The following is a 27890-nucleotide window of genomic DNA, read 5'->3' as shown; positions in this document are numbered from 1 at the left end:
TTTCCGCGGGAAATATCCTTGATATAATATAATGAACAGAATAGAATATAGGCGTATCATCCCCATAAGAAGAATGGTATAGACATACAAACGTGACGTCACCGATTGTGCGCAATGCGATTGGTTTCTATCTCTCTTCTGATCACGTACGCAGTGAAAATACATTCGGTAAAACACGTTGTGGTAAAGGCACCTCATTCAGTGCCCCTCGTCAGGTTCTTGTCATCTTAGTGGTAATTTGTCGAATTTGATGGTGAGTATACATAGCACAGAATATTATAGTAATTTTACCCGCAATGTGGCCAACTGCTTGTTGTATGGTTATGTCGTGAAATACCAAAATAGAATGCAATGGATGACTTGTTTACAATTAACAAACTGCAAATTTGCCGGCCGGCATCCTGATCGATGTACATGTTAATGGATCGTGGGACCGAGTGTTGTTTCATAATCGCCCTTTCTTATAAGTGCGTTTGTGGTGCTTTTTTTTTGTCGAGAGTCAAAAAAGTCGGCAAAATGAAGTGCGTAGTGATTGTGAAGTCACATGATGTCACTATTTGATCATTTACAACTGGGACTGTATATTATGTCGATTTGTCAGTTATTTTACGTTATGTACCACCGTAGTTCTTTGAAACAGGAGTGCTAAACAATGAATGAAATAAAGAGATAAATGTACGTTCATGTTCAATGAATTACGTCTCTGTCAAATTAAAATGGTGGTAAACTTGAAGTGATCGCGTTTCGACTGGGGTCATATCCTAGTGACGCGAGTTCGATAACATTGTGAAATGCCCCTGGCCCTTTTGCCAAGGTGACTTTTGCAATAACAAAACATCGCCTCGCTCTTGACTCTGACGACATTAACTTTAGCGGTAGTCATTGTTGACCTGGAAGAGGATTTTTCGGCAAATAAGTGTAATTACGTTGCTTTTTTGTGCTCATTACTAATGAGTTATTGTTCCCTGGTCAAAGTTTACTTCCTACATGTAAACATTTGAGTCATCATCATTGCTGACAGTGCCTAGTACTCCTAAAGTTTTCAACAATTTTCCTTTAATTGTATTAATTCATAGATTGTATATACAGACCAGCACAGATCAAATTCACAATTTATTTGCCAATATTTTTCTTTTTACTGGATTTTTCCACTATATTTTTTACAGAACAGCACAGAATCGGGTTCAGCATGCGTTCGTCTTAGACATCGCAAACAAGTGAGAACAACAGGTACATCCATCGAAAACAATAACAAGTCTGAGAAACAAGAAACATCAGAGGATTCCACCATGCAAATGACCATAATTTCATTTGAGAAAGGAGAGAAAAAAGTGATAACTGTTAATGACCCCGACATTGAAGATGAAAAAGAGAAACTAAGACACGAAGAAGATGAGGAGGTAAAAAAAGAAAGAGAAGATACTACAGATGAACAGGTGCCCGTATGCAATGTCTCTTATGATAGTGTGCCATCTGCAGTCACTGTAACCACGGCGACTTCTGCCACCACCGCTACTACCACTACTACTGCTACTACTACTACTAAGGCAAATGTAAGCAGCTGTGCACTATACATCCTTACTGATTTCATAATTTACATATTGTTTTCTGAAATTCTCTAGCATTTCTAATCTTTGTCATCCCATCTACCAGTCCATAGTTTCATATCTTGAATGGTTGATTAGTAACCTTGTTGGTTGATTTTGACTATACTAATCTAACCAGTCCATACCATACCACGGTACCACCTAGCATTTCCAATTTTTGTCATCCCATCTACCAGTCCATAATTTAATATCTTGAATGGTTGAGTAGTAACCTTGTTGGTTGATTTTGACTAGACCTCTCAAACTCTGGACATCGTCAAAATCAACCAGCGTATACTAATCTAACCAGCCCATACCGTACCCCACCCCCACCCCATTCAAGGGTGTATGCAGTAAGAGTTTGAATGTGTGGATACATATAAATGAGACAAAAAACCTTACGCCATACTGTACATGTAAGAGACACGACCAGGAGAATATCATCAGTAAACATGTATTTGGACTGGCATTGCATTGAATAATTGTGTGAAAGAGACAATACAAAGTGAATTATAATATTTTCCCACCTTTATACGTTTATCATTAAAAAAAACATTTGGTGGAAATATCAGTGAAAGTTTGTGGAAAAGTAAAATCAAATTTGAGGTTCATTTTGTACGTAAACCATGAATAAATAAAACAGTTGTGTCGCAGCATTTTAAAACATCTGATTTCTGCTTCCAAAATGGTGGCATTGACGTCAGCAAACTACAGAGCAGCTGGCGCAAGTTTGAACTTTTAGCCGTTTCACAAAGAAGTAATTTTTTCAGGCAAATTTTTATTTATTTTATCATCGAGATTTACATTTTATATGTGTACATTTTTGTATATTGATGCAAACACTCATTTTCACACATATTAAATTTTTTGTTTGTATGCTTCTTTTCTCACTACGCTATTCAGAACTTCATATTCATACCGCCTTTCACATGATAGTTTCAAACACCTACTTTATCTATCCCTACCCCTGTTTCCATGTAAGCTAATTCTAATGTTGATAATTCTAGCTTCTTCGCTAAGTAGGATAGTCTTAGTGTGTGTTTACATGTAGATGTAAGGCAATAAATGCAGATTGCACTCACAAGTTGAACAATGTCGAGACAATTTCAGGAGACCTCCTGTACAATGTAGTTGTCCAATGTCAGGACAGTTTCAGGACACTTCCAACACAATAGGGTGTCTCTAGGTCAGTTTCCATTTCAGGAAAATGTTACAATGATATCATATTTCGGTTACACAGATGTGAACCTGTCCTGAGTTGGCCTGATGTAGGAGTTATACGTGTATAGTTCCGCAAATAGTTGTTAAACAAGGTTAAGTTCCCCATTTTCACATTTGCAGCAAGCTGTTATACCATGATACTTTAAAAGAATAAAAAGCCACGATATCAATATTAATTCATCATTGTTTGGCAGATACTTTGTATTAATTACTCACATTCCACGTGTATCAGGTGGGTAAAATGGGAAAGTATGATAAAAATAGACACATCAAGCCTTTGTCTGTCTCTACTAACTGTACATGTACCAGCAACTTTCTCAATCATTTTAAATAAACTAGCGGAAATGTTCATATCATGATGCATTGAAATAATGATTGCTATTATTAACCTGGTATGGTATGGTATGTAGGCATGACCAACAAGTTCCAGTTATGGTTAGGGAATGGTTTGATAACAAAATTCATTGATCAGATGTCACAATTTCTGACATAGACATAAGATATTCTCATGACTGTCACAACTCGAACATGAAGGATTGTAAATATTCAATGTGGTGCTTTTGTAACACGGGCATCTGCTTTTTTGTATAAAATGAAATATGTTACCGTAGAGATCTAAGACTAGCATATATCTATAGACATGACATATTTAACCATGTACATGTATCTGTAGCTTCGTTGAATAAATAAATGTTCAACATTTTACAACATAATTATTCAACATTATCCAAGTTTGCTGACTACGTTTTAACTTTTACGACTGGAAGCTGAGTTTTCAGGCAACTAAGATAGACACAAACTGAAACTATTGTTGTGACATGTTGATACAAGCTGTTGAGTGGACTCCAAGAATGTTGCTTTGATTTTACTCAGTTTGGTGTCATTTTTGATGATTTCTGTGGTCTATAAACTTATTTTTTAGGACGTCCAATATTTACACTTTACTACATGTATATTGATTACAGGGTGATTATCTGCACAACACAGGCGATATTATCACTCACTTACAAGTGTGTAATCTACCACATTGTCATTGAACAACATTAGTTTGATTAGTTTGTGTCAATCTTAGTAAGCTGAAACTTAAGCTTGGTTTCCACAGTAGTACCATATCATTATAGTCAGAGGCCAAAGAAAAAAAAAATGGTATATTTCCGATAACCCGACTGACCCTAAGTCTCTGACCTTAAACATTTTTTTTAAACATCAAACTCTCACAGAAGATGGCATTTTGTTCATGTTTTTGGTCGAAGCAATGTTTTTAAAAAAAACAAACAATTGAAACGATACAATAAAAAAAAATCCTGACCTACCTACCCTATTTTCTGAGTAGGCCATGTTGTCTGAAACACACAATTGTTTGTTTTCCACCTCATAAGTTATAATAGAAATTGTCCTGGTTATGCCAAAATCTCAAACCAACCATCAAACTGTCATTGTTGTGTAAGACTAAGGATAAGGTTCACAACATCACAGATCAACAATAAGTACATGTATACAACCCTCACAACTACTTGTAATTTGTTACATGCAGGCCCCTCTGTACTGGCACTTTATATGATTTTGGTATTTTGGTATTGATCAGTTATTGATTTGACGTTTCTACTGTGGCAAAACTATCAATTATATTTACACTTTGACAAGAGGTCACTCACAGCTGTGTGGGGGGCATGAATCAACTTGATATTTATTGACTTGCTGAAAAATAATCTATGAAAAATCACTTGGCTATAACTCATGAAAAATCCTTGTATACCATATGATTATGTAAAGTAACTGTGACTACTGTATAAGGTGTATTGCAAGATATATCCTTGCACAAATCTTAAGAATTAATGATCTGAATCGCTGTAAAAGTGTCCAGGTTAATGATTAAGTCAATATGAGATCAACAAGTGTCCTATACTTGGAACTAATTCTGACTATAAATGGAGCATAAAATACTCTCCATTCCACTCATAAATCTTGACTGTAGGCTTCGTGCATTGCTCTCATTCTTCACAGATAGGACACATGTTCTTGTTATTGATGGTGATGATAGCCCATACAAGGAGGTGTACCCTCTAACTTAGCCAGTTTGACATGCTGCTGATGCACAGGACATTTGTAGCTATGAAAAAAATTAGGGGTGTGAAAGAGGGCCATGAAAATTGTTATGGGCAGGGGGGGGGGGGGGGGGGGGAGGAAATATAATGCTTGAATGATTCGAACCAAATTAAACCTCAGGAACAGTCGTTTACCGAATATGTTTGATAATTTCATGCAGCTTATATGTTCTAAAGCCTATATTCAGTGATGAGGTGGGTGACTGCCACGCAAATATGGTTGTGTATGCTTTAATCTCTAAATACCTGGGTTATTTTGTTATCAGTTATCTCAGAATTATAGTCACTGACATGTTTCCCTTTGAATTGGGCCAGACATGTTGTTACATTTAGGTTTTTGGAAATTAATATCTTGGATGTTTTGAATTCTGGGATTGGAAATGGAAGATATGTATCTATATTGTAATACTTGACTAGAAATGAAATATATACATAGTGCAATATTCTTCACGAGTTTTAGCAGGGTGTGACGTCCTGGCATCGACTGCCAGCGCCCTGCTTTAATGTTTTGCTGTGCTACATGTACATCGTAGTATGACCAAGTGTTAATAGTACTGGACTAGAAATGAAATGTATGCATAGCGTTACTAAGTGTTGATACTGGACTAGAAATGAAATGTATGCGTAGCGTTACTAAGTGTTAATACTGGACTAGAAATGAAATGTATGCGTAGTGTTACTAAGTGTTAATACTGGACTAGAAATGAAATGTATGCATAGCGTTACTAAGTGTTGATACTGGACTAGAAATGAAATGTATGCATAGCGTTACTAAGTGTTAATACTGGACTAGAAATGAAATGTATGTATAGCGTTACTAAGTGTTAATACTGGACTATAAATGAAATGTATGCATAGCGTTACTAAGTGTTATACTGGACTAGAAATGAAATGTATGCATAGCGTTACTAAGTGTTATACTGTACTGGACTAGAAATGAAATGTATGCATAGCGTTACTAAGTGTTAATACTGGACTAGAAATGAAATGTATGCATAGCGTTACTAAGTGTTAATACTAGACTAGAAATGAAATATATACGTAGTGTTACTAAGTGTTATACTGGACTAGAAATGAAATGTATGCATAGCGTTACTAAGTGTTATACTGGACTAGAAATGAAATCTATGCATAGCGTTGCTAAGTGTTAATACTGGACTAGAAATGAAATGTATGCGTAGCGTTACTAAGTGTTGATACTGGACTACAAATGAAATGTATGCGTAGTGTTACTAAGTGTTATACTGGACTAGAAATGAAATGTATGCGTAGCGTTACTAAGTGTTAATACTGGACTAGAAATGAAATGTATGCGTAGCGTTACTAAGTGTTAATACTGGACTACAAATGAAATGTATGCATAGCGTTACTAAGTGTTATACTGGACTAGAAATGAAATGTATGCATAGCGTTACTAAGTGTTAATACTAGACTAGAAATGAAATATATGCATAGCGATACTAAGTGTTAATACTGGACTAGAAATGAAATGTATGCATAGCGTTACTAAGTGTTATACTGGACTACAAATGAAATGTATGCGTAGCGTTACTAAGTGTTAATACTGGACTACAAATGAAATGTATGCATAGCGTTACTAAGTGTTATACTGGACTACAAATGAAATGTATGCGTAGCGTTACTAAGTGTTAATACTGGACTACAAATGAAATGTATGCGTAGCGTTACTAAGTGTTAATACTGGACTAGAAATGAAATGTATGCATAGCGTTACTAAGTGTTAATACTGGACTACAAATGAAATGTATGCGTAGCGTTACTAAGTGTTAATACTGGACTAGAAATGAAATGTATGCATAGCGTTACTAAGTGTTAATACTGGACTAGAAATGAAATGTATGCGTAGCGTTACTAAGTGTTAATACTGGACTAGAAATGAAATGTATGCGTAGCGTTACTAAGTGTTGATACTGGACTACAAATGAAATTTATGCGTAGTGTTACTAAGTGTTATACTGGACTAGAAATGAAATGTATGCGTAGCGTTACTAAGTGTTAATACTGGACTAGAAATGAAATGTATGCGTAGCGTTACTAAGTGTTAATACTGGACTACAAATGAAATGTATGCATAGCGTTACTAAGTGTTATACTGGACTAGAAATGAAATGTATGCATAGCGTTACTAAGTGTTAATACTAGACTAGAAATGAAATATATGCATAGCGATACTAAGTGTTAATACTGGACTAGAAATGAAATGTATGCATAGCGTTACTAAGTGTTATACTGGACTACAAATGAAATGTATGCGTAGCGTTACTAAGTGTTAATACTGGACTACAAATGAAATGTATGCATAGCGTTACTAAGTGTTATACTGGACTACAAATGAAATGTATGCGTAGCGTTACTAAGTGTTAATACTGGACTACAAATGAAATGTATGCGTAGCGTTACTAAGTGTTAATACTGGACTAGAAATGAAATGTATGCATAGCGTTACTAAGTGTTAATACTGGACTACAAATGAAATGTATGCGTAGCGTTACTAAGTGTTAATACTGGACTAGAAATGAAATGTATGCATAGCGTTACTAAGTGTTAATACTGGACTAGAAATGAAATGTATGCATAGCGTTACTAAGTGTTAATACTGGACTAGAAATGAAATGTATGCGTAGCGTTACTAAGTGTTATACTGGACTAGAAATGAAATGTATGCGTAGCGTTAGTAAGTGTTGATACTGGACTAGAAATGAAATGTATGCATAGCATTACTAAGTGTTAATACTGGACTAGAAATGAAATGTATGCATAGCGTTACTAAGTGTTAATACTGGACTAGAAATGAAATGTATGCATAGCGTTACTAAGTGTTAATACTGGACTAGAAATGAAATGTATGCATAGCGTTACTAAGTGTTAATACTGGACTTGAAATGAAATATATACACAGTGTTGATACTGTACTGGACTAGAAATGAATTACATGCATAACGTAACCAACTGTTAATACATTAGCTTTTGAAATGAGAAATTTACCAGATTAAATGCTTCATATAGATGTCTAGTTGTCATGACTACCTTCGTTATTACAAGTCGGACATCTCATTTATAATGATAAAATTGATTATAATGCTGTACCATCATTGTGAAGGTGCAGCTCAGCTGTGTGTCCGTTGTTTTAATTGAATAGTGCAGGAGCATTTGTGTGACCCCCCAGAATGAGCTGTTACTAGAACCATCAGAAGACCATGATATACATGTAGTGTTCATTTTAATAGGCATATTTTGAGTTTGTTGCGTTATATATTATAGCCTACCTAAGCAGTACAATTATCTTAATTTAGTAATTATAGTATAACTTTAATAACTACTCTTGAAAAAAACACAATATAAAAAAGTAAGAATTGAAAATTTATGTGATAAAAAAAATATAGTATAAATACTCTCGAAAAAAAACACAATATGAAAAAAGTAAGAATTGAAAATTTATGTGATAAATATTGATTAGTCCATTTCCTGGTATTGCTTTGAATGGTACATACAAAAAATGTGTATAGTACATACCGGGTATTTCAAGGTAAATATTGTGACGATGACCATTTATTTTGTATTTTGCAATTTGTTCAACTAACAAAATTGTGAATTTTACCTAAAATAAAGGCCAGGTGCTACATGTACATGGACGATATTCTACTCTACATTGTGTAGATACCGTAAAGTTGAAAAAGAAAGAAATTGCTACATAAATCATATGTACATGTGATAATATTGAAGGATTTTTGAATGAATAGAAACTCCATTTACTAGCTCTGTAGTTGACAAGGTTGATATAAGCTATCAATTCTTTAAAATATACAATGTATATTTTACCACACCTACGCTAGGTTCAACGTGTTTTTACATGAAAATATAATATTTTATCCAAAACCTGGTCGTTCTGCATCATGATATCTCGCATCTAAGTAATTGGCTAATGGTACTCCATTAACTCGAAATATATGCATTCTCGCAAACCAGAGCTGTCGTTTCTTCCACAACACTGCGAAATAATGAAATAACTCGGAAATAAAACCTCTGGCAATGTATCTTGGACGGCGCCATAAAGAGGCTGTGAAGAGATGATGGAAATATGAGTCCAAATTTTCCAGATTGCCTTGATTTTGAGGAGGTATATTTATATTATTCTCAATTTTTTTCTCAGCAGCAAGAAAATACTATGATTACTTGTTACTTTGAAGGTTTTGTTTTTGCAAGTCAAGGCCCCTTAGGTTACTCATGTTTTCATTGTCTGAATGAAGAAAAATATAGTGGAATAATATCTCTAAGTGTCTACAGATAAATAATTCATACTGGTGTGATAATGCATAATAAAAAAAGAAAAACTTGTCAGTTAGGCCTGAAGAAAAAAAATTGTTTTGTTCCTGTTATGCGACCCCGACCAAGTTTTTCAAAATGCGAAAATTGTGAAATCTCGCAAGAAAAGTAGATGCGGAAACTGACATCAACTTAAAAAGACAAAATAAAACTGTTCTTCAAATCTGTAATGGCTGTACATCTGATGAGAAGAAACCAATAACTCAGAGACCATATGGAAAACAATGGAAAAACATAAGTACCTGAACGAGATACTCACATATATGAGAAAAAAATATATTAAAAAAATAAAATAAAAAAATCTACCTACCCTACCTATTCCAATATTGAGCGTAATCGGAACCACACAATTTTTTTTTTGTTAGGCCTTAGTACAAATTGAAATAGGTAATTTATTAAATTGCCATTTTTATTATAAATTTATGCCAAATTTTATTAACATGAAATCACTTTTTAATATTTAGTAATACTATATGACTTATATTTGTAGTGGGCTTTTTGCCACTTTTTTGTGAAGGATGCGTTTGCACCAAAATGGGCTGTTTGTGTGTGTGTGTGTGTGTGTGTGTGTGTGTGTGTGTGTGTATGTGTGTGTGTGTGTGTGTGTGTGTGTGTGTGTGTGTGTGTGTGTGTGTGTGTGTGTGTGTGTTTTGAGAGTACTAATGATGGTCGAATGGTTAAAGTGGATAGCCTAGAATCTGCAGGTTGCAGGTTCAAGCCCTGCTGCTGCCGTCGTTTATTTCTCTGAATGGCTAGAGTATTTGGGCAAGATTTGAACCATAATTGTGCCCCAGTTAACCCAACTGTATAAATGGGTACCTGGTAGGATAGTTACAGGGGATGCAAGTAGTGCATGCTGTCTGCACAGTTGAGGAAGTGTAAAAGGTTGTTGTGCCATAATTTTTAGGTCCATACCTGGGGTATTAATTGTACAGCGCTTTGAGCAGAGTGTGGGAAAGCACTATAAAAACATAGTATATATTGTTACTATAAAAAAAAACCTTGTCCAGGTTTAGATTCTTGTTAGAGTTTTATAGATACATTGATAAACATCAGTTTTAAATTGGAACATTGGTGATAATGTGCAGAAATTTAGAATAATGAAAAACATGATGTATTCCGTCCGTTCAGTTTTATAGTTCAAATATACTATATTCTTTTCATGGTTGCTGGCACGATTGGTGCAATGTAGGTTTATAATTGCTTGCATTGGTAGATTCAATGTTGCTTGCAATGGTATGTTTACAGTTGTTGCTTGCATAGGTTTCTAGGTTTATAGTCGTTTGCATTGTAAGTTCATGGTTGCTTGTATCAAGTGTGTTCGTGGTTATTTGCATTGGTAGGTTTATGGTTGCTTGCATTGGTACATGTAGGTTTACAGTTGCTTGCATTGGTACATGTACATTTTTTGTATGTTCATGGTTGCTTGCATTGGTATGTTCATGGTTGCTTGCATTGGTAGATGTAGGTTTACAGTTGCTTGCATTGGTGTGTTCATGGTTGATTTACATTGGTAGGTTCATGGTTGCTTACATTGGCTGGTAATGGTGTGCATACTGAACTCCAAATACACTGGTCCTAGATATTCTATTTACCCCACTGTAATGTTAATTTTTAACTCAGGGCAAAATAAAAGAGGTTTTTAGAACAGTGGACCAAGTTAATTAATCCTCATTTTTTTCCAAGGGGTATTTTTTTGTATATAACAACACTACACTACAGGATTCATGTGATGTAATATTGTTTCAGCATTGTCTATACCAAAGGGGAGGCTTGTCTATTTTTAGAAGTCTCAGAGACAGTGTAATTACTACAAAAAACATTGATTACATAATATGGTAATTTTAGAATACCGACTGCCAGGCAACGGTCACATGGGGGCCTACCATTGATTGTCTGCACCCTGATATGTAATGATATGAATGACACATGGTATCAGTGTGACTAACACATGGTGTGGTGTCATGCAGACAGAATAACAGTGTTTAGATTGATGTATGAACTGGTGTCATGAAGCATCTAAAATTAGATATTAACTAGTGTACTGAGTAAGATAAGAGTTTGGGCTGTGTGAAGTGGATTGTACAGGATGCTGCAAATGTGGTCATTTATGAGAGTCAAATCACCTGTTTATATTGGCATTTGGTTGATGAGTGACCAGTAGGCTGTTCATATTAGATAACACTAAACCCGTTGGCAGTTCTTGTCGTGCATCCAGTCCTCAACAACCCAGCTATCTACATTCACACTTATGTGAATGTAGAACTTCGACAACGTGTTGCCATTTCCGATATGTACGGTCGATTTGAAAATGACGAGGCGGAGGTAAAAACATTGACTTGTTTATTGGAAAGAGTTGTACATGTTCAGTGTGTGCGGGAACTATATTCCAATATGCTTCATAGTGTGCATGGACTTCATGTAACATTCAGCCAAGGTTGTGAATATATTAATGTACACTTGATACTTATTAATAATTCAGATTGATATACCCTACTGGCCGTTTAATGTCATGCGTGTTGGGAATGTTATATTTAATATAATGATTGTTAATGTAGAAAAATTAATCTCGTTAAAGGAATGGTATTTTGAGAAATTAATTTTGAGAATAGTTTGGCTGTGTGTTTTAATCATAAGGATAGGGGCCTGAGACGGTGTTTGTGTTATGATACTTGAGGTCTTTCTAGGTAGGGATTGCATGTACAAAGTTATAATCGATACCAACTTTGCTGTTTTGTTTCAGAGTGATGAAACTCCAGATGACAATGACCTTGCTGAAGTGACCAGTCTTGCCACAGGAGGCAGGACAGAGCAAATTGAGAAATTTGTCCGCCATGTCTTGGAAGGAGGATGGAGAGTAATTTCGTTCCATCATCTACCAGACTGGCTAAAAGACAATGATTTCCTGAGACATTACCACAGACCGCCAATGCCATCATTTAAATGCTGCTTCAAGTCTATATTTCGTGTCCATACAGAAACTGGTAATATATGGACTCACCTGTTAGGTATGTGATAATCCTTAGTGAGAATATTTGCTTAGACCAAACAAAAAATGTAAAGTAGTTCTGATTACCAAACCCACAAAGTTTGTCCCTACTGAAACTGGAAGTTTGATAGTTTGAGAGAGAGAGAGAGTTTGAGAGAGAGAGAGAGAGAGAGAGAGAGAGAGAGAGAGAGAGAGAGAGAGAGAGAGAGAGAGAGAGAGAGAGAGAGACAGACAGACAGACAGACAGACAGACAGAGACAGAGAGAGACAGAGACAGACAGACAGAGAGACAGAGACAGAGACAGAGAGAGACAGAGACAGAGACAGACAGACAGAGACAGACTGACAGAGACAGACAGACAGACCCCGACAAAAAGAAAGAAATATGGAAATTACATGAATATCAGTAATTATAATAACAAAAAAAATAGAGATTTTGTAACCTCCCAAAAATAAAACTGAAATCAAAACATGATGCAACTTTTTGTTGACGGTACATAAAATGAACCACGGCATAATTATTTTTTAGCCTTTTAAACTAGAAATGATATGCTTGTTGGCGTTCACAAACCCTAAGGTGGCAAAAAGAGAATAATTAATAATAATAAAATCATGAAATATTTATTTATTGTGTATGATATCACCTGAAATTCATCTAGGTATTTTTATAGCTGTATGCTGTAAAGTATATAATGGGTTATACAAATTAAACACACAATCTTATAATTAAATATTTGATATTTGAGTATGGGCAAAAACTGTATATATGATATCACATGAATTAATATAGGTATTTTGCTATATGTAGTCTGGATGCCCACTGTGAGTGAAGGTATAAATCGTAACGATACTGTACTAAAGGAACTAAACTAGCTATATGCTGTATATGATGGTTTCCACAAGAATTACAGTGTACAATCTTATAAAAAAAAATATTTTACATTTGACTAGGGACAAGAATTACTTGAGGAATTTATACATATATATATATATATGTATGTATGTATGTATGTATGTATGTATGTATGTATGTATGTATGTATGTATGTATGTATGTATGTATGTATGTATGTATGTATGTATGTATGTATGTATGTATGTATGTATGTATGTATGTATGTATGTATGTATGTATGTATGTATGTATGTATGTATGTATGTATGCATGTAGTTTCTAACTAAACAAGATGTGAATAGCAACAATACCATATAGGAACTAGACTAGTGGAAATCATATATGCATCACTTGGATTAATTGAGGTATTTTGATAGCTATATGCTGTATATGACAAAAATTACAATGTACTATCTGACAATCAAAATGTTTTATATTTAGCTCAAGTCGAAACCTTATATCACACGATATCTAGCCTGGAATCTATGTGAATTGGATTTTTGACATTCGTCTTTCCAATCAGATGAATGTCAAAAAATCCAATCCACATGGATTCTAGGCTAACGAATATCCTACTGTACATGTACAAATACATAGCATATATCATATGGACATTCACTGCTACAGCTAGCAACCTGTTGTCTGTTTACTGTCAGATATTAAAAGGTGGCCATTGGACATTGTCATGACAACATATTTATTTTAGTTTTCACCTTGAACTTTTACACTTTACATGTATACAGATACATACAGTTATGTCAATATAAAGTGAATCTATACATTAATACAGGCAAGTTCAGAAAATATTATGTGTTCTCATCTTTTGTTACCGATGAAAGGGAGATTCTCACCATCATGAACAATAGAGAAATGTGGAAGAAATATACAAAGTGTGCTATTGATGAAACTGTGGTTCTTCCGTCCACGGACGAATGATGATGATGATGAAAAGTTACCATTGTGAAATTCTATAGAATTTCTGTTTCACTTGGTTAATTTTTGAATATTCCAAAAATTTGTGTTCCCAACAGTCCACAATAAAGTGAATCTATAATACAAGCGAGTTCTTTTTGGAAATATTATTCATTCTCGCCTAAAAAAGGCCCCTTTTTTTGGCATGTTAAAACTTATGGTCATGAAATTCTAGACGAACTGTTTACGTTCTGTTTTAGAATTTCTGTTTCATTTGGTTAATTTTTGAATATTCCAAAAATTTGTGTTTCCAACAGTTCAACTCAGACTTGCTTTTCTTTGCCGACCTTACTTATACAATGATTTTGGTTCTAATTTTGAATATTCCAAAAATAAAATTCGATGAAAGTGAAAAATTCCTTCTTTGGATTTGGAAAGCATACGAGTTGGCTGCACACATACATTTTAATTTAACTACATTTGATGCACACTTAAGTTGAGTATAACATTGCATTCCTTGATGTTTTAAAGAAGTTAATGAAATTTTCTAACCCTGTGGATTTGAAGTTACAAAATTTATTCATTATATTACATTCCGTAAAAGATAAAGAATTTGTTAAAAATAGCATACATTTGTTTATATAAATAATTACATCATGGTGGATAAAAAAGTTGGATTATGTTATCACTATAGATACAGCATGTATTATAACATGTACACGGCATGTATGTAGGGTATCACAGCATGGTGAACTTTGAACACATAACTTTTATGTTACCTGTAACACTGTGTGTCAGATTTCAACATCAACAAATTACACATGAAATGCATACATATAATCTTTATCTACATGAAATGCATATTTTCGAATCTATTTAATATTCAAATGTGATGCGTTCCAGCTCCTTAATTAATATATACTTTAAATAAAATTTTGAGGAAGCTACTGCCATGTTCAGTTACTTCCTATATGTTACCGTACACATATATGTTCTGGTATATATAACCTGACCAGACAGTAAAATCAAATTTAAAAAAGCCATATTTTTATTTACCAATGATGCAAGTGGAAACACATTTAAAATTTGAACGTTTATAGCCATATATATGGAAATATGTATTTAACAGGAAAATATAAATAATTTCATTTGTTCAAATAATCCTAACCATATTTAATATTAAATGTGTCAAAAACTGCCCGGTAACTTGAATATCAAATATATGTTTTTAAGATTACGATACTAACAATATGAAATTAAGCAATTTATAGGACAAATTTATGGCCTCTCAGTGACTATATATTTATACATGTATATTGCCATTGCATGTAATATAACAAAAATGAAAATTATACACTGTGCACAGTTGTACGTATACCGAAACAGACAACCAAAGACAGTGTTAGTACCACAGCTGGAGTAACATATACCCAGACAAATACATACAGTGTTGACACCACAGCTGGGGTAAAGTGATATTTCTAGCTCTCTTGTCAACTGTCCCATGATTTGTAAAGATGTTGGTTTTTTTCCACCGCAAGCTGTGTCATTTGTGGTCATTCAAGTCACAAGCTGTTGTTTATGGGGTCATTGTAAAGGAGACCCAAAACACACCGGAGATATACTTGTGTGTATCCAGGCTGATAAGAGGTCAGAGTGGCAAAGTTTATTTCTGGATATATCAATAAATCTTTTTTCGGGTAGCAACTCCAAAACATTTAATTGGTACCAAAGTTTAAAAGTACCGTGGACATTGACATAGAAAGGGGACAAATGTATGAGTAACGCATTCATAAGACTACCCAGTATTCAGAGGTACATTAATACGATGTGCCTGTGCATGTGCTGGTTAGCAGATAGTTGCTTGTGTTAACATGTCCGCCCCTTCCCACCCCACCACACCCCTTCTGATATTGCACATGACAATTGTGTCTGTTTATTGATTCCTTATACATTATAGTTTAGTTCGGATATTTGCATAATATTACATGTAAGTCATAGAATCACTACTAGTATCTTTTCTCTTGTGTAATTCCCTGTCTGTATAGTTTCAATCAAGGAAAACATTGCTTAGAGGCCAGGATTTAAATTTGATGAGAAAAACTGAGCAGGTATAGAAACAGCTGTAACAAAGAGCTATAGAAAAGGTACAATGTTGGTCTGTACAAAAGAGTGGCCCTAGTTTAATCCGTGTGGTTCAACTAATAACATACATGAGGTAGTATAAAATCCAAAACCATGGGATCCAAACATTGGGGTTTAAAAGTTGCCAGTCTACTCCAGCTAGAAGTCTTAGAATGTTACTACAGGTCCATCATATATAGAACACGAGATCTATGCATAATAGTGTTAAGTTGATGGTAGACTTCTCTACCATTTACACCTCTAGTTTAGTTTAGTTTAGTTTAGTTAGAGACCACGTTGGCATCCAGAGTAGTTAAATCCAACAACATGACAAACCTTAGTTACAGTCTAGTCAGGCTTTTGGCCCATGCTACATTGTATGTTATTATGTGTACAGTCAATATATCCAACATACACACATGTACATGTGTATCTTGAATTTCCTGATGAACAGTCAATGTCAATGTCCCAGCTCATTCAAGTTTTCACTAACTATTATATTTGTTTATTTTTCCTTATAGGTTTTGTTGCATTCTGTGTCGTTACTGTGTTGTTTTTCTCCCATGCTTCGCCTGGGTATACATGGCAAGAAAAGGCCGTCTTTACAGCGTTCTTCATCGGTGCCCTACTATGTCTTGGCTTATCATGTGTATTTCACACAGTGTATTGTCATTCAGAGACAGTGTCTAAGTTATTTAGCAAGTAAGTATATTTGTTTTTGCTTCTCTCTTTCATCATTTGAAGGCACACAGTTCTGAGCTGGACATTTTCTCTCTGGATTATTTTTACTTTAATACCAGAGTATCTTGGACTTCAATAAGAAATTGTAAATTTTCAAGAAGAGGTCGTATTTGATCATTTCTGTTCGTCAAAGGTAATTTCCAATTCCCTTGTGTGTTTGTGTTTGTTTGTGTGTATGTCTGTCTATGTGTATTTGTGTTAGTGTCTGTCTGTCTGTCTGTAAGTGTGTGTGTCTCTGTCTGTCTATACTTCTGTTTGTGTTTATGTCTTTCTGTCTACATGTGTGTTTGTGTCTGTCTGTCTATGTGTGTTGTGTTAGTCTATTTGTGTGTTTGTGTTTTTCTGTCTATGTGTGTTTGTGTTTGTCTATATGATAATGTGTGTTTGTGTCTGTCTTGTCTATATGTGTGTTTGTGTTTGTCTTTCTGTCTATATGTGTGTGTCTGTCTGTCTATATGTATGTTTGTGTTTGTCTATGTGTGTTTGTTTGTTTGTCTATATGTGTGTTTGTGTTTGTCTGTCTATATGTGTGTTTGTGTCTGTCTCTTTCTATATGTGTGTTTGTGTCTGTCTGTCTATATGTGTGTTTGTGTCTGTCTGTCTATATGTGTGTTTGTGTCTGTCTCTCTATATGTGTGTTTGTATCTGTCTGTCTGTCTGTTTCAATGTTTCTATTTCTATATTTCTGTGTCTGTTTCTATTTGAGGGGTGTAACAGTACATGAAGAGGCCAAGAGTTGCGTGTGAATGTTAGTAATATAACTAGCTGTAATATCAAACCTTGGGTTCAGTCTGGTGGTTATATAGCCATCTGTGTAGTGAAGTACTCTCATGAAAAATCTAGAATCTCAAAATATGATCCAGTCAGGTCTCATACTATTAAAACACAAGACAAAAGATCCATTGTATTTGTAAAAATGTAAATTTGTTTTAGTACCTGTTTTAACAAGTTATAAATTATGGTATAAAGTAGGAAATTGTATGGCAAATGTTTGAAATATAAAATCTATTGAGAATGACAGACATCATTTGATTATAAATCAAATTATTCAAATATCAGCGACGTGAAATAACTGAATTTTTTTGATCAATTGAGAGCACCATATTGATAGAAAAGTGAAGTGCCTACCACTTGAAATGACGCAGTTGTTTTTATCACTAGCATCAACATATTGTCTGGCAGATGAAATAGCTGCTATTAGGAATTACTGAATCATTTGATTGATGACATCACCAAGGATGCCATCACTGTATTGTCAGGCAAATAAAATACCCGCCACTAGGAATCACCTGATGGTTTGTTTCACCACAGTAATTATAACGAATCAAGGTCATCAGAGGTACCGGTAGTCTCCTTGTATAGTACATGTAATTTAGAGATAAAGAGATAACACTGATGCCATCACTGCCCCTCACTAAAAGATACTGGTAGTGGGCTTAATAACGTGATACAGTGTAGTTCAGAGATAGATGGTATGATGTACAATATGATGTCATTTGATATCAAAGTCCAGTGAAGGTTTATCAATACGCCAATGATGTCATAGATAGGTTGGTGACAGACCTTTTTATGCACGCGTGTATGTGTGTGTGTGTGCTGGTAATCTGATGAAAATTGCCGGGAAGTTTGTTGACCAGATGGTACACGTTTTTTTCGAAACATTTCATTGTTTAAGGTTACGGAGGAGGAATGATTCATGATGGAAATGGACAACACACTGATACCATATCATATGTTTGAGTTTAGGATCAATTTTTACGATTCTATTAAAATGTTGAATGAAGGTTGTTGTTTTAGGATGTCAAAAGAAAGAGATGCAAATTATGCACATCTATAACTGTTATTGGTAGAGACACGGGGGGCATGAGAAAAAATAAGAAACACACACACACATACATACACAGAAACATACTTGTATACACACATACATACATACATACATACACACATACATACATACATACATACATACATACATACACACATACATACATACATACACACACATACATACATACATACATACATACATACATACATACACACACATACCATACACACGCACACATACATACATACATACATACATACATACATACATACATACATACATACACACACATACCATACACACGCACACACACACACACATACATACATACATACATACATACATACATACATACATACATACATACATACATACATACATACATACATATTACATACATACACACACACAAATACATACATAGACAAATAAATAAATACACACACACACACTCACACACACAAACATATATGCAAACTAAAAGAAAGCCTCGAAAATGAATACAAACAATTAGTGTGCTCAAAACAGAAAGATTAGATACTTTGTAGGGAAGACAGATATGTTGTTAGTATAATCATGTCAGCATGATTTCACGCAAGTATTAGCTTATACAGCCCACCATTTATAGGGTATATATATATATATTTTCAATGTTCTCAAAGTAACAAAGGTGTCAATCTCCCTCCTAATTCCTGAGCATTTGCTTGAAAACATGGTAATCATACCCCAAATCACTTCATTTTATATAAAAATGGTACCAAAACAGCCACCAGGTTCAAGTTTATCCCTTCTTAGTCTCTAAGTGTTACGGATAAAAGATGGTATCGATCTCAGAGCCCTCTAGTCACAATTCTTAGGTTCACCATTGATTCCTGCTCTATTTGACTATCTAGTATTGATATAGTTGTAGGCAAGCCTTTATCAATTCAAGGCAATGCAGATAAAGGAATACGGAATATCCATTCAGTGTTAAAGAATCAAAGTACATGTATTGAAGGACGACTCACAATCAGTGAATGCTACAACAGTCTGATAGTCATTGATAGCTTTAGTGAAAGGTCATATCTAGAGAAATACTATCTATTTATGCTATACACCTACAATCCAAATTTAGACGTAATTAAAATTTCTACTCACAGAATCAAAATATTTGGGATTTGCGGCCAAGAAATTTTTTTTACTGTGTGAGATGAAATTTTCATTACTAAACATATGAACCTAGAGTTCATGAAGATTCATTCTCAATACCCACACAATACACAGAAAACATAGTCACTACCTATAAGTCATAACAATTGAAAATGGCGTCATTTTGTTGACCTTTTGCCTAATTATATTTTAATATCTAAAACTTTTGACAAAATATTTGTAATTGACTGATTATTCATAATATACAGTGTGTAACATGTAAATATGACTTTTAAGTAACTTTGACATGGTTTTATAGGCAGTAAGTATTAAGCCTACCAAAACATGTGTTTACCCATAGCAATACATGGTATTTCAGTTTTCTCGCGATATATATATATATATATTATTTATTTGCCAGAGGTCGAAAAATTTTTACATATCAAGTGAGGAAAATGAAATAATCAAGGGTGTGCGAGTGGCACCCGTCAGATATGCTAATAGGACACCTTTCTGAGGTGGAATCTGCAAAAAAACATCATATAACTCACATTGCAAGGTTAACCCCTAAAAACACCTCTGGCAACTGGACTTAAAGGTAGACAGGTTGAAAATAATATTTTGGGATTGACTAGATTCTCAAGGCTGGAAGTTGAAATTTGCATGTATATGTCATGAAAATGATGACAAAGCGGGAACATACTGTAATAGGCATCTCAGTGTAATTCAATGAATTCAATTTCTAAATGCAACAAACAGGGCGCTATTCAATCATGCATAATTATGGCAATAATCGATACAAGCGTACTCAATGCAGAAATACAAATGTGTGCCAGACTGGACTTTTACTTTAAGTTGATAGCAGTAATTGATACAAGTGTACTAAAGGCAGAAATAAGTCTGACTGGACTTTTACTTTAAGTTGATAGCAGTAATCAATACAAGTGTACTAAAGGCAGAAATAAGTCTGATTGGACTTTTCCCCATTTCTATCACACATTACGTATACAAATGTACATTCAGTTGTGCACCACTGTCTATTGACTGCGTTTTTTTTTTGTATTTCTTTATAGATTAGATTACACAGGCATTTCAGCTCTTATTGTGGGATCGTTTATCCCGTGGTTATACTTCAGTTTCTATTGTGAGCATGTAGCCCGCTATGCGTATATCATATTGATATGTGTACTAGGTGCAATAGCCATTGTTGTGTCACTTTGGGATAAATTTAGTGAACCGAAGTTTAGACCTCTACGTGCAGGTGAGTTCTCTCCTTATCGTTCCCCCCCCCCCCCCCTTTCATCTTTGAAGGAATATAGATTCTTATTTGTAAATTGTTAAATGCATCAAATGGTTTATGAGACTGCTTGACTTTGTCATTAATTCGTAAATTTTAAAACCCCAGTCATTGGAACGTGTCTTATCTGTGATCACAATCCGTTTCTTTCTCTCTTTTTTAATATCCGAATGCTGTTAATATTATACTGCCCTCAGCAGGTCATCAAGAATTTTCTTTTGTTTTTCTCTGCTAAGGCGTGTTTATTGCCATGGGTCTAAGTGCAGTGATCCCAGGGGTGCACTTCTTTATACGTACTGGGTTCCCATTAGCATTTGAAGCTGGTGCTGTAGGGTGGATGGCGTTAATGGGTGCAATGTACATCATCGGAGCAGTACTTTATGCAGTCAGAGTCCCAGAAAGATATTTTCCCGGCAAATGTGACATAGTGGTGAGTTTGAATACTGTTAATTTTCAAGTTCTCAAACTGACAGGGTGCATGAATATTTTGTCATGCAAGGGGAGATTTTGATACAGCAACATTGAGTTCAATAAAAGTTTACAATGTACATCTATAGATGCACTTTGGTTACAATAATCTCAACAACGCTATGCTACACTGCTGTCATTTTCAGAACAAGAAAAGAATCTATGTGTTTTGGTACACAACTCACTGAAACCAATACTACTATCACAAGGAAGGCAAATCATATACTTGAAATGCGTAAAACAACTTCAACATGCAAATCAAAGGATATTTTAGTGCCACTTTTCAAATCTCAAGTTAGCCCTCACCTTGTGTATGCTTCCTCGATGTGGTCCTCACATGTGAGTCAGGCTACGTGTATCTATTGTACATGGGGGGGGGGGGGGGGGGGGGGGGGGGAGTACAGCCTCGGTTGACGAAGTATAATTGTGAGTTACAATAGATGAATTATCTGAAATCTTTCTGTTTGTTTTCAGTTCCAGAGTCACCAAATTTTCCATGTACTAGTGGTAGCTGCAGCATTTATACATTATCATGGTATCTCCAACATGGCAGGATACAGATATTCAATCGGAGAATGTCTAAATGAAGAATAGTCGGAGAGAGAAAAAAAACAACCTACAAAATGTAAATAGAGATTGTGATTTAACAAACAATTTTGTATAGTTGGGACCATTTCAGTCAGGATTGTACGGTGGGATTTGACGAATTTTGTTACCTCACTTTTGTCTGACCAACGTTCATTTCACAATTTTCACTCATCCAAAATAAATCCAGTCCTACTCGCATTTCTACGACAGTGTGTGGATTAGTTTGAATATAATAACCCGTGAATACCATAGACAAAACTGAAATTTTTTGAAATGATAAATCAGATATGAAATTGACATATTTTTTTTTGTGGTAGGGATCAAAGTGCAGTGTCTATCTAAACACTTTTTCTATACTCTTTGAGTGTAAATTCAACATCAAGGAATTTTGTTTCTTCAGAATGATACTCTTGTCTGTTCCAAGTTGTGATAACCACCATGTTTACTTCGTGGAAGACTTTTGTAGATTACATTACACATTATATAGGTCAACCTGTCAATGAAAAAAAAATATTATATAAAACTTAGAAAATACACAGATGGCAAAACTTTGTTTGAAACCATATACCACTGGTACAATACAATGTAACGCTTAGATCGGCATGACGACAGTTGAAAATGTTTTTTCCTTTTTATCTTCCCTACCTGGTACCCCAGTGGAAAGTGTTCATTATTCACTCACCTTCTCTTCAAAATTTCTGTCATTCATGTACCTGCTTTGTCCACAACTACCTTCCATCTCACTTCAATAGTCTGTTGTCTGTCAATTTAACCTGCCTCTGTCTCAGCACTGCCTGAATGGAAGATTTAAATGTCGGATAGTGCAGATGAAAATTTGCACATAACTTTGGGGGGGGGGGGGGGGGGGATTACTCTAATACATCTAAATTTTGTCTGTCGTTATTTTGTTTTTGCCAAACTGGGAAAATGTAAATCAAATATATATTGAATCGAGAACCCTGTGATTTTTTGCACACACCTTCACAAAACCTGTAAGCGTTTTACAAAAAATACTCTCAACTTGTTCTTTTCACTAAATGTAGTGAAAAGTGAAGTTTGCCTCAGGGATTGTAATTTATGACCTTGATTTTGGCATTTTGTTGACCATAGACAACCGACATGGGACAGCATCAAATAACAATTTTCCATTGAACTTGATCAATGTATGGAGTAGTATTAATATATTCACCACCAAAGATTTACAGACCCCTCATGTAAAAAAACAGAAATAGTAACAAATTGTACAGAAATGAATGAATATTTTTGTGTTGAATAAATCATATGTTCCAAATTATGTAGATTTAGCAAATTGAACAGCATAGTTGATCCACAGGTACCATCTGTGAATAGCTGTAATTTCAGTACATTTTTGTGTACTGGCGGTATTAAAATAGCAGCTGCGAACAAGGGCCCACCCATGATATCTGGCTGATCAAAGATATAAGTGCCCAGGGCTCTAACACACTCAAATACGGTGTGCCTATTTGGGTTGATCAAAGGTAAAAGCGCCCAGGGTTATATCATGATTGAATACAGTGTATGTGTTTGAGTCAATCAAAGGTGAAAGGGCTCTAACATGATCGAGTGCGATATGTTTCGGCCAACTAAAGGTAAAAGCACCCAGAGCTCTATAAACAAGAAATGCGATATGTTTAAACCTATCAATGGTTAAAGCACCTAGGGCTGTGATAACACTAACAGGATAGGCGTGCACCGTGGTACGTTTGCAGCTGAAAGCAAAATTTTAGACAAAAGATTTACTGTGTTTTTACATACACATCTTGCATGCTTTGTACACTTATCTTTCAGTTCACAGCAGCTACGTCTTCAAGACCATCCTCCAGTAATTTCTATCATATTTATGAAAATTGGGTTTAGAGCATTACCACAGAAAAATATATGTTATTATTATTATTAGCTGAAATATATACTTTTGTAAAAATTTCAACTTAGTATTACCAATTAAACGAAGGTTACATCTTCCATGTCTAGGTAGTGATACATATGATAGTGTGTTTCACAACAAAAAGAAATATTTGATTTTTCATATAAATTGTTCCATTTTAAAGAGGTGAGTGTATATATTATACTTAGCTGCCCAAAACACAGCAATATTCCAAAGCTGTAATTACGGCAGAGTTTTAAAATACATACAAATTTAGAATGTACGCACATGTAATATTGACTAGGATTTTGCAAGACACGATATTGCTGCATGTTGTATTTCTTACGGGCTTTTATGTTCTGAAATATGATTTGGTGCAGTAATTCAGTGAAAGTATTTGACTTGTTCGTCTCTGTGCTTAATGCGGTGAGATCGTAAAATTTTTGTACTTTTTTGTTCATTTGTTGAAAGGTTTGTATATGTATGTGTCGTGCTTTGATATACTGATTGAAAATTAGTCTAAAATGATGTACAAGCATTCTCACATGACCAGTACAATATTCAATGAATATGTATGTTGTAATAGAATTTGTCGTTCAAAATTCAGTTGACTGTTACAAATTTTTAATAGTTTTTCTCAGTCAACTGTGTTGTCTGTTCCAAAAAATAGCAATCTACTAAATAATTTGTATAAAGAGTGTTTTTTATGTGAAAAAAAATTAGTAGTCCGAAAGGTTCAGACGTTGGTTCGCTTATGTAATCAGACTCAGGTGAATGAGTGCATTATATATATAAGGGGAAGGAAGGCTAATTCTGTGCTCAAATTATTCATCATATTGTACTGATTATGTGACAATAGTTGCACAGGTAATAGTGGCACAGGTGCCAACTAATATTTTTGAAGAAGAAAAAAACGATGAGAATTCTTGATGAATTTCAGTGTATTTCTACTGTACATCAACAATCTTAACCCTTTCCCTACAAGACCAGTCCCGATAAGATTGAAGAAGTTTTAGGAACATTCCAGAAGATTTCATTGTAACTAAGTCCCAAAATCACAGATGTACACATGAACAATGAAAATGAAAAGGATTGATCTGAAATTTAAGAATTTCAGTTATGAAATTTAGGAGGGAAAAATTTCTGTCTGCAATTTTTGGCAGAAACAATGCATGTCAAATTTTGGAGGGAAAAAATTCCAAAAATATTTTCTTTCAAATTTTGTTGGGAAAAAAATTCTGTCACTTAATTTGGAGGGAACACATTTCTGTCCCTGAAGTTATGATAAGGAATACTTTCTCACCAATTTCTTCCGCATAAATTTTGGTGGAAAAGACTTTGTGTTTTGGTAGTTTCTATGTCTTGTAGTGAAATGGTTAAGAATCATGTGTTGTGTTTACATGTATGTGTTTGTACATGTACATGTATGTATGTACTAAAAATGCTACTATGCATATATTAAACCCAAGTATTTTTTACTCCCATGTTATACCAAGCCAGTAGTGTCTTACCCCAAGCATGTAACATTTACAGAATTGAGAAATTGGAGTTATGCAATATAAGAATGAAGACTATGAGTGTTTTCATAAAGACATTGATATGATTCGCTGAAACTTAATGAACATTCAATTTGCATATTGACAAAGCCAATGAGAATAGACAGAATACAGCTGTGGCAAGTTAAGTGTGGCTTTTGCACTGAAGGATGTAGGTAACTTGTGTGTACATAAACAAAGAAACCATCGTTGCATCAAATAATTATTTATGATTATGTAAGGGGTGAAAGTTATTGGGTGATCTAACGCTATGGTGGCATGGCAAACTTCAAGTTCACTTCCAGTCAAGAATAATAACCAAAGCAACTTTGGTTTCTATTTTTAATGTCTAAAGCGCAAAGACTACACTTAGCTTGCCGGCACTGTAAGGAGCATCACATCATATATTTGTCTTATAGTATTTCCTTGTGTTTTTTGATGATGATTTCACATACTACTGTACAGACGTTGGTGGATATTTTTCTCAGGAAGAGCTTTTCCAGTGATGTTATGTTTCTGTGTATATTATTTTACAAAAAAAAAATTTGAATTCATTCATCTCATACTTCTGATCGATATATTATATAAATTATTTCTATTGGTTTTGTTCAGTTAATAAATGCAGTGATGTATTAAAGTCATTTGTCTGATGTGGTTTTTTTTCTACTGATATGATTTGCACTGTGGATTGCTGGATGGACAAATAAACATGAGGAGATCAGCATATTACCACAGTTTCCATTTTGACATTCGTAAAACTCAGAGAAAGAGAGATGGACTTTCTTCACAAGGACAGCTACATCAAAAAGGGATGTTACAATAATTGAAAATACAAATGGTCCCTACTATCCCTTTAGAATTGCATTCATCACATGAATACAAGATGCAGCTGCATAATCGAACTGATGTCACAGAGTTCAAATCCACAATCCCCCTTCCCCTTGTTTAAGATTAGCGCCCTCTACGGCCAGGAGCTATGGTGATAGTAGAGTGCTGCTTTAGTCCAAATGCTTTGAACTCATTTAAGGTCGTGTATTTTTTTGTGGATTAATTATGTGTGTGTGTGTGTGTCTGTGTCTGTGTCTGTGTCTGTGTCTGTGTGTGTGTGTGTGTGTGTGTGTGTGGTGTTTGACTGGTTGTCAGTATTATTTCCTTCAAAACGTAAAGATTATTACATAATAATTATGTAGAAAGTTATATGACTCAATTGGCCATGATTCCAATTTCCAAGAGAGGAATCAATATGAAGACCCCCCCCCCTCTCCATATAATTTAATACCTTCTAAATTAAAACTTAGCAGTAAAAAACAAATTGAAATACCACAAGCGTTAATTGACAATACAGGCAATAAAAGGAAATGATTTGGGAGGGGATCACATGTCTGGTGCTAAATCTGAAGTCGGGGTGAAGACATGTGGCCGGTCAAGTTACCGAAAATCAATTTAGGAAAATAGTGTGTATGTATTAATGCTTCCAGGCCTCGAGATGAAAGAACAATTCAGTAAACTTGCATATTATATGTATTACGAAGCGGAAAGTGGTCCAAAAATCATTGACAACATGTATATGTTTGAAACATTCAAACTGTCTTCACGCCCCAGTCTTCATACATCGGTCTGGTGGTAGGCCTACAGAGTATTGCTGGTCCCGTCATTGAGACAGCTGATGTTTGCACATGTCTAGATATAAATATAACCATATACGGTGAATAAGTGACAGCTACTCAAGACGGATAACTCAAAGACTAATAGTGTGGTCAGATGTCACTGGTGGTACATAGTGGAGCCCAGTCACCGAATTGCTTCACACCGTCAACGCAGGAATCGAATTAGGTAAGAGAGAGTATTTACTCAAAAGTCCTAATAGCCAAGACTTTATCTAAAAGAATTGAGTCCTTTTTTTACAAGTTTTGTAAATAGTACACACACATATTCAAGTCACGCTTTACACGGTTTTTACATACTAACGGTAAATTTATATGTGTGTATGAAATAAGGGTCTGTACACCGATAGCGTACATATTAAGTTTAACTGTTGTGTTATTTGCATTTTATGATCAGTACCCAATCATATTAGAGTATACCTTTTATTGATATCATGAATGTAGTACGAAGATCTCCACTTAGGCTGATGGGTGTATGTTGGTACATAGCAATAAATATATATATATATAGTTTCACCATAGACCCTACACTCGTATAGGATCTATGGTTTGTCCAATGTTTGCATAAGCTTACAAT

At 34.7% G+C, this 27890-nt stretch overlaps 1 protein-coding gene across 4 annotated transcripts; it reads left to right on the top strand.

The window, feature by feature from the left end:
* Window positions 1–130: 130 nt before the first annotated feature.
* On the top strand, window positions 131–23081 carry LOC144443359 (adiponectin receptor protein 1-like). 4 transcript variants are annotated; one of them, XM_078132823.1, is made up of 7 exons: window positions 131–253; window positions 1167–1400; window positions 12000–12264; window positions 16698–16878; window positions 20950–21137; window positions 21410–21603; window positions 22116–23081. In XM_078132823.1, exons 1-7 carry the CDS (start codon window positions 251–253, stop codon window positions 22233–22235), a joined length of 1185 nt encoding a protein of 394 aa, XP_077988949.1. In that variant the 5' UTR covers window positions 131–250; the 3' UTR covers window positions 22236–23081. The 4 variants fall into 4 exon arrangements, with proteins under 4 accessions (XP_077988949.1, XP_077988947.1, XP_077988946.1 ...); XM_078132821.1 differs by having other exon boundaries at window positions 1167–1436; XM_078132820.1 differs by having other exon boundaries at window positions 1167–1553.
* The last annotated feature ends 4809 nt before the right edge of the window (window positions 23082–27890 follow it).

This window comes from Glandiceps talaboti, chromosome 12 (assembly GCF_964340395.1).
Source record: "Glandiceps talaboti chromosome 12, keGlaTala1.1, whole genome shotgun sequence".
In the NCBI taxonomy this organism is placed as follows: Eukaryota; Metazoa; Hemichordata; class Enteropneusta; family Spengelidae; genus Glandiceps; species Glandiceps talaboti.
This window is presented reverse-complemented; position numbering and strand designations above follow the sequence as displayed.